Source organism: Cherax quadricarinatus, chromosome 5, assembly GCF_038502225.1.
Source record: "Cherax quadricarinatus isolate ZL_2023a chromosome 5, ASM3850222v1, whole genome shotgun sequence".
NCBI lineage: Eukaryota > Metazoa > Arthropoda > Malacostraca > Decapoda > Parastacidae > Cherax > Cherax quadricarinatus.
The window spans coordinates 8852657-8865755 of NC_091296.1; the positions used below are offsets into that span (position 1 = coordinate 8852657).

The window sequence follows — 13099 nt, forward strand, 5'->3', positions numbered from 1 at the left end:
GTGCTTGTCTGTCATATGGTATGACTGCTGCTGTTGGAAGGCCATCTCTTGTGACTCCCAATTATGGGAATTTCTTTCAGGGATTTGTTGTTTTTGGTGATGCAAGAGATGTTGATGTTGCTCTTGTTGCAGAGTGTTATTCTTGGCACACATTGCAAAATGTCTCAGCTGTGAGCTGTATCCTCCCCAGTGTTGCTTCTGTTGTGGATACAGAGGACTTTGAGGAAGTGGGCGAGCAGGAGGCAGATACTGAGCAAATGAATCCTGTGGGGTTTGATACTGTGGAGAATCCTGTGGGGTTTGATACTGTGGAGAACCCTGTAGGGTTTGATACTGTAGGGAACCCTGTGGGGTTTGATACTGTAGGGAACCCTGTGGGGTTTGATACTGTGGAGAACCTCTTGGGGTTTGACACTGTGGAGAACCCCTTGGGGTTTGATACTGTGGAGAACACTGTGGGGTTTGATACTGTGGAGAACACTGTGGGGCTTGATACTGTGGAGAAACCCTTGGAGTTTGATACTGTGAAGAGCCCCTTGGGATTTGATACTGTGGAGAACACTGTAGGGTTTGAAACCGTGGGGTTTGATACTGTAAATAACCCTGTGGGGTCTGATACTGTGGAGACGAACCTTGTGGGGTTGGATACTGTGAAGGTAGATGTTGTCTGTGGTGGGCTGTGAACTGGGTTGTGCATTGATGCATGGTCTGTTGCTGTTGCATAGTCTGTTGCTGCTGCATTGTTTGTTGCTGATGTTGAATGGTCTGTTGTTGCACTAGTTTTTGCTGCTGTTGTTGCATGGCCTGCTGCTGTTGCATGGTCTGCTGCTGCTGTTGCATGGACTTCTGCTGCTGATATGTGGATTGTTGCTGCTGAGTTTTCATATGCTGTTGCATGGACTTCTGCTGCTGATATGTGGGTTGTTGCTGCTGAGTTTTCATGTGCTGTTGCATGGCCTGATGTTGATGTTGCAAGGACTGTTGTTGCATGGTCTCCTGCTGAGTTTGCCAGGGCTGCTGTTGCATAGTCTGATGTTGCAAGAGCTGTTGGATGGTCTCATACTGCTGCTGTTGCATGGTTTGCTGCCACATTGTCTGATGATGCAAGGGCTGTTTATGTTGCATGGGTTCTTGCTTATGTTGTATGGGCTCTTGCTGTTGCTGATGTTGCATGGGCTGTTGTTGATGCTGCATGGGCTCTTGCTGTTGCTGCATGGTTTTTTTCTGATGTATGGGCTGTTGTTGCTGACTTGGTGTGGGTTCTTTCTGTATGGGCTGTTGCATTGGCTGCTGTTGCATGTGTTGTTGCTGATGCTGCATGGACTGTTGTTGCTGATGTTTTTTGGGCTCTTGCTGATGTTCCATGGAATGCTGCTGCCGATGTTTCATTGACTCTTCCTGATGTTGCACGACCTCTTTCTGATGTTGCATGAAATGCAGATGTTGGTATACCTGAGGCTTCTGTTGTTGCACAAGCTGCTGTTGGTGGTGCTGGCTAGTGGCTTCTGGTTCTGCAAGCGGCATTAAAATGGAGATAGGAACAATGGGAGAAAAATTTTGATATATGACAACAACTTCTTCTTGCTTTATTTCTTTGGGCATGGATCTTTTATATCCCTTTATGACAGTGTTTACATTTTGCTGGTGGATCTTCTGTGGGTGGGTCTGTAGGGAGCCAACGTCGGAGGGAAACATTATGGTTGATGTAAACTCTCTCTCTTGTGCTCTAGAAATTCTGAATGGTGCTGAGGAAACTCCTGGTGGTGCTGAAGAGACTCCTGGTGGTGAAGAAACTCCTGATGGTGCTGAAGAGACTCTTGGTTGTGTTGAAGGGACTCTTGGTGGTGGTGACAGAATTCCTAGTGGTGCTGAAGGGACTCCTGGTGGTGCTGAAGAGGATCCTGGTTGTGTTGAAGGGACTCCTAGTGGTGTTGATGGGATTCCTAGTGGTGCTGAAGGGACTCCTGGTGGTACTGAAGAGACTCCTGGTGGTGCTGAAGGAACTATAGATGGTGCAATAGAAATTTCTGGTACTGTTCTGGGACCCATTGAAGGTGGTGTAGAAACTACCTGTGGTACTGTGGAAACCACTGATGGTGCTGTGGAAGCCACTGGTGGTGCTGTGGAAGCTCCCAGTAGCGCTGTGGTTCCCACTGATATAGCTGTAGTATTTTCCATTCCTTCCAATCAAACTTTTCTGAGCCAAAAAGAATGGATAATCTCATCAGCGAATCTTGAAGTTACAAAATGTTGAGAGAAATGGCCACTCCAGCTGTATAGAGAGCTCTTCTGTCAGTCGTGTGTGCAAACTAATTTCCTTAGTCATCTGCCAGTCATTCTGCAAAGAAAACATTATTGACATATGTAAAATGACACATTATGCAAAAACCTTCAGAATGCACCATTTAATATTAAATTAATGCCTTAAGGATTGGAAAGTGTAATTGGTGTCTTATTTCTGTGCTGTTCACCTCAATGTGTAACATTGCATTTATGAACATATGTGAGGTTAATGTGCAAAAAAACTAAGAGTAACACCCTGCAGCTTACTGCTTGTTCAATGAAACACCCAGCCTAACTTCACTAAGATTCTGTATAACCAGGAGTTTGCTTAAACAATGTAAAACTAGATTCAAATAAGTCATTGTGTGATCTAAGGAAGATATCCAGTGTTGCATAACCCCAGTCCCACGTACCTCAGTGCATTTGATAGCTATAGTGCAGTGTGGCTTAACTTGCTAAAGCAGTTAAATACTAACACTCAAGATTTGAAGTGAATCAGAAAAGGCACTCACAAGCTATCATATGGAAACTAATACAGTGGACCCCGAGTTTCACAATTAATCCGTTCCAGAGAGCCTGCCGAATGGTGAAATTCACGATTGGTGATCCATTTTCCCTACAAGAAATAAAGGAAATCCAATTAATCCATTTCAGACACCCAAAAGTATTAACAAAAAATATTTTTTTTTAAAGATTATATATAGATTTACATACAGAAAACAATGACAAATATAAATCACTAATAAAATGGATAAATGAACATTTAACATCACACTTACCTTTATTGACTCTTGTTGGTGTATGGAAGATAGGTAGGAGGCAGAGGGAGGCGAGTTTATTATTTTTAGCAATTTTTTAGGAATTTTAGCATACATACAGAGGTACAAAAAAATACAGGTAAGAGCAGCATGCCAAAGCCACTTATATGCATAGCATTACGGGCTGGCTTAAAATTAACTTAAGATTAACTAAGCAATGATGTAATCAGTCATAAAACATTATTGTAAACAGATAACAATAAAGCACAAATGAGTATTACAAAGACAGGTCATATGGTTGCATGCATTGCTGTACATTCACTAGAATGGAGTATTCTGTTAGGTAGTGTATTTAAAAAAAATAACAAAGTTAGATTGGGTCCTAGGTTTAACATTTGTGTAATATAATTGTGAGTAACATTTAGGATATACAATTTATAAGGTTCAGTTATTCAGTATTTATTTGGTTTTGAGTGAGTAAGTGATCTTTGAGAAGAGACTTGAATTTATAAACAGGTAGTGTTTCTTTTATATTTACAGGTAATGAATTCCAGATTTTAGGGCCTTTTATGTGCATTGAGTTTTTGCATAGCGTGAGATGGACACGAGGAACATCAAAGAGTGATCTGTGCCTTGTGTTATGGTCATGCGTTCTGTTGAGGTTGGCAAGATGTTTGAGGGGAGGGTTAATATCAGAGTTAAGTGTTCTATGTATGTAATAGGTGCAGTAATAAGTATGGATGTTTTGTATGGTGAGTAGGTTGAGTGTTTTGAATATTGGTGGAGTGTGCTGCCTGTAGTGAGAATTTGTTATCATTCTAACTGCAGCCTTTTGTTGGGTAATTAGTGGTCTGAGATGGTTAATTGTTGTTGAGCCCCATGCACAAATTCCATAGGTGAGATAGGGGTAAATAAGAGAGTGATAAAGGGCCAGGAGGGCTGACTGTGGAACATAGTACCGTATCTTCGATAGCATGCCTACAGTCTTGGAAATTTTCTTAGAAATTTGTTGTATATGTGTATGAAATTTCAGTCTATTATCAAGGTGGATTTCTAAGAATTTTCCCTCTGTTAGCTTTGTGATAGGTGATCTGTTTATCGTTATGTTAAGAGGTACATCTGTAGCTCTGTTTCCAAACTGAATGAAGTAGGTTTTGTCAATGTTTAGTGTAAGTTTGTTAGTCCTCATCCAGGTAGATATTTTCTGTAATTCGGTGTTTACAGTATTGGCTAGCGTGACTGGGCTCGGGTGAGAGAAGACGTATGTAGTGTCATCTGCAAAAAGTGTGGGTTTGAGTAATTGCGAAGCATTTGGTAGGTCATTTATGTATAGGAGAAAGAGAAGAGGGCCAAGGACACTTCCCTGTGGGACACCAACTGTAATTGGTTGAGCGGAAGAGCTTGCCCCATTTGTGTACACATATTGGCTTCTGTTGCTGAGGTATGACTTGAGGTAGTTGAGGGAGTGCCCTCTAATACCATAGTGTGACAATTTTACATGGAGCAAGTCATGGTCAACTGTATCAAAAGCTTTACGTAAGTCAATGAAGATCCCCAGTGGGACTTCTTTTTTCTCTATTGCAGTGTATATATGTTCTAGTATGTGTATAATAGCATCATTAGTATTTTTATTAGGCCTGAATCCAAATTGGCAGGGGTTGAGAATGTTTTGGGAGATGAGGTAGGAGTAGATTTGTTTATGAATTAATTTTTCGAAGATTTTTGAGAGAGGGTGTAAATTGGATATTGGCCTATAGTTATTCAACTCTGTTTGGTCTCCCCCTTTATGGATCGGGGTGACCCTTGCTATTTTGAGAGCTGTAGGGAAGGTGGAGGATTCAATGGATTTGTTAAAGAGTGTTGCAATGATTGGTGATAGTACTTGTGACACTTTTTTGTATATAAAGGGTGGTAAGGTATTTAAATCTCCTGCCTTGTTTTTTAGTGCGTTGATAATAACGGAGACTTCGTATGGGTTAGTCGGAGCTAGGAACAGTGTGTTCGGGTAGTTGCCAGTGAGGCAGTCATTTGGTGGGGTATCTGAGCTTGGGATTTTATTGCCAAGGTTTTGTCCTATAGTGGAGAAGAAATCATTGAGTCTGTTTGCTGTTTCTGTTGGTGGGAGTTGGGGTTCATCTGATTTTGCTAATTTTATTTCGCTATTTCGTGATACCTTTTTTGTTTCCAGAATTTCTGATAGGGTCTTCCAGGTCTTTTTTATATCACCTCGTAAGTTGGATAATCTGTTCTCATAATACAATTTTTTTGCCCTTCTTATCAAGCTGGTTAGGATTGACGAGTAACGTTTTGTTTGGTCTCTGGTTATGTGACCCATTCTGTACTGTTTTTCATATTGGTGTTTTGTATTTATGGATTTTAGAATGCTGGGTGTTAGCCAGGGACTATTCAGTCTCTTAGCTGTCATCTGTTTAGTTTTTTTAGGGCAGTGCTTGTTATAGAGGTATTGGGTCTTTCTTTAGAAAATTATTAAAACATTCGTCAATATCTGTATATATTTCTAGCTCAGTGTGCCAATCAATGTTTGCTACTGCTGTTGTGAAGTTATTAATGGCTGCCTCATTGTGAAGTCTGAAGGTGACTTTAGTAGTGTCTTGGGGTATTTTACCAAGAGTTGTTATGAGGAAAGTAGGGTAGTGGTCTGTGGTATTATATGTAATTATGCCTGATTTTAAAGGGGATATGGTGTTGGTCCAGATGTGGTCAAGTAGGGAAACACTAGTCTCCGTAACTCTTGTAGGTTTTGTTACTGTTGGTAGCAACATGCAGTTACTCATTGTGTTTGTGAATTCAGTAACGTGTGGGTCCTGGTCTTGCAGGAGATTTATATTGAAGTCACCTGAGAGTAGTTTACCTGGAGAGAGTTCCGGGGGTCAACGCCCCCGCGGCCCGGTCTGTGACCAGGCCTCCTGGTGGATCAGAGCCTGATCAACCAGGCTGTTGCTGCTGGCTGCACGCAAACCAAGGTACGAGCCACAGCCCGGCTGGTCAGGAACCGACTTTAGGTGCTTGTCCAGTGCCAGCTTGAAGACTGCCAGGGGTCTGTTGGTAATCTCCCTTATGTATGCTGGGAGGCAGTTGAACAGTCTCGGGCCCCTGACACTTATTGTATGGTCTCTTAACGTGCTAGTGACACCCCTGCTTTTCATTGGGGGGATGTTGCATCGTCTGCCAAGTCTTTTGCTTTCGTAGTGAGTGATTTTCATGTGCAAGTTCGGTACTAGTCCCTCTAGGATTTTCCAGGTGTATATAATCATGTATCTCTCCCGCCTGCATTCCAGGGAATACAGGTTCAGGAACCTCAAGCGCTCCCAGTAATTGAGGTGTTTTATCTCCGTTATGCGCGCCGTGAAGGTTCTCTGTACATTTTCTAGGTCAGCAATTTCACCTGCCTTGAAAGGTGCTGTTAGTGTGCAGCAATATTCCAGCCTAGATAGAACAAGTGACCTGAAGAGTGTCATCACGGGCTTCGCCTCCCTAGTTTTGAAGGTTCTCATTATCCATCCTGTCATTTTTCTAGCAGATGCGATTGATACAATGTTATGGTCCTTGAAGGTGAGATCCTCCGACATGATCACTCCCAGGTCTTTGACGTTGGTGTTTCGCTCTATTTTGTGGCCAGAATTTGTTTTGTACTCTGATGAAGATTTAATTTCCTCGTGTTTACCATATCTGAGTAATTGAAATTTCTCATCGTTGAACTTCATATTGTTTTCTGCAGCCCACTGAAAGATTCGGTTGATGTCCGCCTGGAGCCTTGCAGTGTCTGCAATGGAAGACACTGTCATGCAGATTCGGGTGTCATCTGCAAAGGAAGAAGACATGGTGCTGTGGCTGACATCCTTGTCTATGTCGGATATGAGGATGAGGAACAAGATGGGAGCGAGTACTGTGCCTTGTGGAACAGAGCTTTTCACCGTAGCTGCCTCGGACTTTACTCTGTTGACGACTACTCTCTGTGTTCTGTTAGTGAGGAAATTATAGATCCATCGACCGACTTTTCCTGTTATTCCTTTAGTACGCATTTTGTGCGCTATTACGCCATGGTCACACTTCTCGAAGGCTTTTGCAAAGTCTGTATATATTACATCTGCATTCTTTTTATCTTCTAGTGCATTTAGGACCTTGTCGTAGTGATCCAATAGTTGAGACAGTCAGGAGCGACCTGTTCTAAACCCATGTTGCCCTGGGTTGTGTAACTGATGGGTTTCACAACCCAGGGCAACATGGGTTTAGAACAGGTCGCTCCTGTCTGTCTCAACTATTGGATCACTACGACAAGGTCCTAAATGCACTAGAAGATAAAAAGAATGCAGATGTAATATATACAGACTTTGCAAATGCGTGCATCAGTTATCGTACTTCCTAGGTTTTGACTAAATTGGCTAATGTTTGATTGTGGAACCAACAGATACAGATACTAATGCCGAAAAAAAAATCCCCCCCCCAGTACCAACAATACCACCAGTCCGATGACATTCTTCTTTGCAAATATACAGGATCTAAAGCCAGCAACAAACAACAAAATACCTTTCATCCGTGGACTGCTTGCAGAGGCAAAGGCAATGTTCGCGGCTTTCACTGAGACCCACATAAAGGATCACTTGGACAACGAAATATGGATCCCAGGTTACAACCTATACAGATGTGACAGAGTGAACAGGCAAAAGGGGGGGGCTTGGCCTGTACATTGCAGAGTCACTTGTTTGCACAGAACTGCTAAATGCCTCAAATGATGTAGTGGAAGTTTTAGCAGTAAAGGTCGAGAACCAAAACCTAGTCATTGTGGTAGTCTACAAGCCTCCGGATGCAACATCCCAGCAATTCCAGGAACAGCTGTTAAAAATTGACCACTGTCTGGAAAATCTTCCAGCTCCTGCACCCAACATCTTGCTCCTGGGGGATTTCAACTTAAGGCACCTAAAATGAAGGAATATAGCAAATAATATTGTTGCAGTAATAACACCAGGAGGCAGCTCTGATGAAAACTCACACTCACATGAGCTTTTAAATCTCTGCACAAAATTCAATTTAAACCAGCAAATAATAGAGCCTACTAGACTGGAGAATACACTAGACCTCATCTTCACTAACAATGATGATCTGATAAGAAATGTCACTATATCAAAAACAATATACTCAGATCACAACATAATTGAGGTTCAGACATGTATGCGTGGAGCCCCAGACAGACATAATGAGACTAGTCACGAGGGAGCATTCACCAAATTCAACTTCAATAACAAAAACATAAAGTGGGACCAAGTAAACCAAGTCCTAACCGATATAAGCTGGGAAGATATACTAAGCAACACAGACCCCAACGTATGCCTAGAACAGATTAACTTGGTGGCACTCGATGTATGCACAAGGCTTATTCCTCTAAGAAAAAGGAGGAGTAGATGTAAAATAGAAAGAGACAGGCGCTCCCTTTACAGGCGACGGAAAAGAATAACAGAGCGGCTAAAAGAGGTCAATATTTCTGGTGTGCGTAGGGAGACACTGGTCAGAGAAATAGCAAGCATCGAACTCAAGCTAAAGGAATCTTATAGGAGTCAGGAATCGCGGGAAGAACTAAAAGCCATAAATGAAATCGAAAGAAACCCAAAGTATTTCTTCTCCTATGCCAAATCAAAGTCGAGAACAACATCCAGTATTGGGCCCCTACTTAAACAAGATGGGTGCTACACAGATGACAGCAAGGAAATGAGTGAGCTACTCAAGTCCCAATATGACTCAGTTTTTAGCAAGCCGCTAACCAGACTGAGAGTCGAAGATCAAAATTAATTTTTTATGAGAGAGCCACAAAATTTGGTTAACACAAGCCTATCCGATGTTATCCTGACGCCAAATGACTTCGAACAGGCGATAAATGACATGCTCATGCACTCTGCCCCAGGGCCAGACTCATGGAACTCCGTGTTCATCAAGAACTGCAAGAAGCCCCTATCACGAGCCTTTTCCATCCTATGGAGAGGGAGCATGGACACGGGGGTCGTCCCACAGTTACTAAAAACAACAGACATAGCCCCACTCCACAAAGGGGGCAGTAAAGCAACAGCAAAGAACTACAGACCGATAGCACTAACATCCCATATCATAAAAATCTTTGAAAGGGTCCTAAGAAGCAAGATCACCACCCATCTAGAAACCCATCAGTTACACAACCCAGGGCAACATGGGTTTAGAACAGGTCGCTCCTGTCTGTCTCAACTATTGGATCACTACGACAAGGTCCTAAATGCACTAGAAGATAAAAAGAATGCAGATGTAATATATATAGACTTTGCAAAAGCCTTCGACAAGTGTGACTATGGCGTAATAGCGCACAAAATGCGTGCTAAAGGAATAACAGGAAAAGTCGGTCGATGGATCTATAATTTCCTCACTAACAGAACACAGAGAGTAGTCGTCAACAGAGTAAAGTCCGAGGCAGCTACGGTGAAAAGCTCTGTTCCACAAGGCACAGTACTCGCTCCCATCTTGTTCCTCATCCTCATATCCGACATAGACAAGGATGTCAGCCACAGCACCGTGTCTTCCTTTGCAGATGACACCCGAATCTGCATGACAGTGTCTTCCATTGCAGACACTGCAAGGCTCCAGGCGGACATCAACCAAATCTTTCAGTGGGCTGCAGAAAACAATATGAAGTTCAACGATGAGAAATTTCAATTACTCAGATATGGTAAACACGAGGAAATTAAATCTTCATCAGAGTACAAAACAAATTCTGGCCACAAAATAGAGCGAAACACCAACGTCAAAGACCTGGGAGTGGTCATGTCGGAGGATCTCACCTTCAAGGACCATAACATTGTATCAATCGCATCTGCTAGAAAAATGGCAGGATGGATAATGAGAACCTTCAAAACTAGGGAGGCCAAGCCCATGATGACACTCTTCAGGTCACTTGTTCTATCTAGGCTGGAATATTGCTGCACACTAACAGCACCTTTCAAGGCAGGTGAAATTGCTGACCTAGAAAATGTACAGAGAACCTTCACGGCACGCATAACGGAGATAAAACACCTCAATTACTGGGAGCGCTTGAGGTTCCTGAACCTGTATTCCCTGGAACGCAGGCGGGAGAGATACATGATTATATACACCTGGAAAATCCTAGAGGGACTAGTACCGAACTTGCACACGAAAATCACTCACTACGAAAGCAAAAGACTTGGCAGACGATGCAACATCCCCCCAATGAAAAGCAGGGGTGTCACTAGCACGTTAAGAGACCATACAATAAGTGTCAGGGGCCCAAGACTGTTCAACTGCCTCCCAGCATACATAAGGGGGATTACCAACAGACCCCTGGCAGTCTTCAAGCTGGCACTGGACAAGCACCTAAAGTCGGTTCCTGACCAGCTGGGCTGTGGCTCGTATGTTGGTTTGCATGCAGCCAGCAGCAACAGCCTGGTTGATCAGGCTCTGATCCACCAGAAGGCCTGGTCACAGACTGGGCCGTGGGGGCGTTGACCCCCGGAACTCTCTCCAGGTAAACTCTCCAGGTAGATGTTTATCACTGTGAGAGGTTTTTGTAGGTATTTGGATTTGAATTTAGCTATTATATATTCCCCATGTTCATCCCTTGTGCAAGTATTAGTGATACATTCTAGTTGGTGTGAGTAGTATATAGCTGTGCCACCCCCTTGTTGGTCTGGCCTACAGTTGTTTATGGCTGTGTAACAAGGAATGGCATAGACATCTGTAGTATCAGGCTTTAGCCAGGTTTCAGTTAGTGTAATGATGGACATATTGGCATGCAAGGAATTTAGTAATGCTAGGAGGTCATCGTAATGCTTGCTTAACCCTTTGAGGGTCGACAGGCCCTCTCAGAAACTCGTTCTCAGGGTCGGCCAAATTTAAAAAAAAAAAAAATTATTTTTTCTTATGAAAAGATAGAGAATCTTTTCCCGATCATAATGACACCAAAATTATGAGATTTGATGGAAAACTTACGGAATTATGCTCTCGCGAAGTTAGCGGTCTCGGCGATGTTTACGCATCGGCGATTTTGCCCAATTTGAGCCCCATTTTCGGCCAATTCCTCTGTACTAGTCGACAAACAACATGAATATTTCACTAGAACTACATTTTTTCTATTGAATGAGTGCAAGAAACCACCCATTTACCATTTTCAACTATCCAATACAGTGGTCAGAATTTAGCAATTTTGCCAATTTCACACAAATTTCAAAAAATGCCAATTTCCGAATAGTGTCCAGAACAAACAAGAAATACATTCCTGGCACTAAAATGACATTTCTTCTGCTCATTAGTCACGTCTCAAGACCCCTCTTACATTCTTTTGCTTTCCACTTTGAATTTTTATTCTCACGAAAAATAGAAGATTTACTGTTATGCAGACTACTGCATTAGTGTAAAAAATGATATAAATCATATTGGCGCAATTGCAAAAGAATGTTAGACTCACCAGTTGACGTGTATTGGACGCTTGGCATGATTTGTTTACTTTTGAACTTTGGTAAAAATCGAACATTTCTGCTACTTTGAGCTCAATTTCAAGGTACTTTTCATTGTAAAACCAGTAAAAATCATCTCAATTTCTGTGATATGCATTCCATTCTATAAAATGAGACCAAGAAAACTAGAATACAACAATAAATACCATACGAAAATACAGTGCAAAGACGCTGTTTTATGCCAAAAAAAACGTGAAAGTTTTTTTTTTCTCATTATGCACTGTGTGCTGCAGGATTTTTTTTATACTGTGCACACTGACCGCATAGACCCATTCTTTCATATGGAGGCCTACCAGCCTCTTCCCGCGAGATTTGACGGCGCTAGAATTTATGCGTACTAGTACGTCAAAAACCCCTACGCGTAAGACGTACTAGTACGACCAAAACCCTCAAAGGGTTAAAGATCTGATATTGTAGTTAAAGATAGTTATTATTACAACCCAGGATTCCAAATGGCCTGTTACCCCGGGTGTAATGGGAGCAAATAAACACAGTAGAAAAAGTTTAGACTTATATTATCCTTCACCAATTTAGAACAGCAATATGTACACTATGTACAGTGATAAGTATAGTGCACTCCACGGTAAGCAAAGCAGAAATAGAAGCCACAAGATAGCAGACCGTGCTTCAACCAGCTCTAGAATGGGAATGACAAGGGCAGACAGGAGAGCGGTACCCACATAACCTCTGCGATTGCCAAAACCATCTTCTTATTGGCTAGAACCTGGTCACTAGTTGAACGACGGGGCCCCATCATCAACTCTTAGCAACCTGGTTCGCTGGTTGGGGGAGATAGCCTGTAAATGAGGGTGTGTACATGCACCGAATAAAGGTTACGTACTCTTTGCATGCCACACCCCCACCCCGAGAAGGCTCAGGATTAGGCTGCCACCTCCCAGTGGTAACCGTGCCGCCATGGCACAAAATAATGGGACCGCCTTTCCTCTCCACCATCCAACTCTTAGATAGAGCTCAGCTTTTCTTGTGACCAAAAGCCAAACCCTAAACTTAGAGTGAGACAGCAGTCAGACAGGCTAGCATAGGTCCAAGATACAGGCGGACGGTAGCCCGCATCCCCCCACTAAAAAAAACCCCCACACCAGGGGATAAAAAAAAGAGCATGAAAAGGGGTTACCACAAATAACATCCTAACCTAAATAAAATATTATACTCTAGATAAAGAGTCTGCCAACATATTTTCTTTGCCGGCAATATATTTAATGGACAGATTATATGGTTGCAGCCTTAGCGTCCAGCGCATAAGCCTTGTGTTGTGGTTCTTCATGGCTTGGAGATATACTAGAGGATTGTGATCACTGTAGACTGTGACCACCTGCGATGTCTGGCCCACATAAGCATCGAAATGCTCCAAAGCCAGTACCAGCGCGAGGGCTTCTTTTTCAATGGTAGAGTAAGCCCTCTGATGTGGCTGGAACTTGGCTGAAAAGTATGCTACAGGCTGCAACTCGTTGTTCCCGATTTGTAATAGTACTGCCCCAACCCCAGACTCACAAGCATCAACCTGTAATGAAAAAGGTTTGGAGAAGTCTG

General features: G+C 42.7%; 1 protein-coding gene across 7 annotated transcripts in view; it reads right to left on the reverse strand.

Annotated features, from left to right (window-relative positions):
• The window catches only part of LOC138854768 (uncharacterized), a 168177-nt gene that overhangs the window by 2628 nt on the left and 152450 nt on the right, over positions 1-13099 (reverse strand). For all 7 annotated transcript variants that reach the window (XM_070099721.1, XM_070099717.1, XM_070099740.1 and 4 more), the window contains one exon: positions 1-2338. This exon is cut by the window's left edge and continues 2628 nt beyond it. In XM_070099721.1, coding sequence (XP_069955822.1) covers positions 1-2178 — 2178 coding nt within the window. In that variant the 5' untranslated portion in view covers positions 2179-2338. The remainder of the gene's footprint in view (positions 2339-13099) is intronic.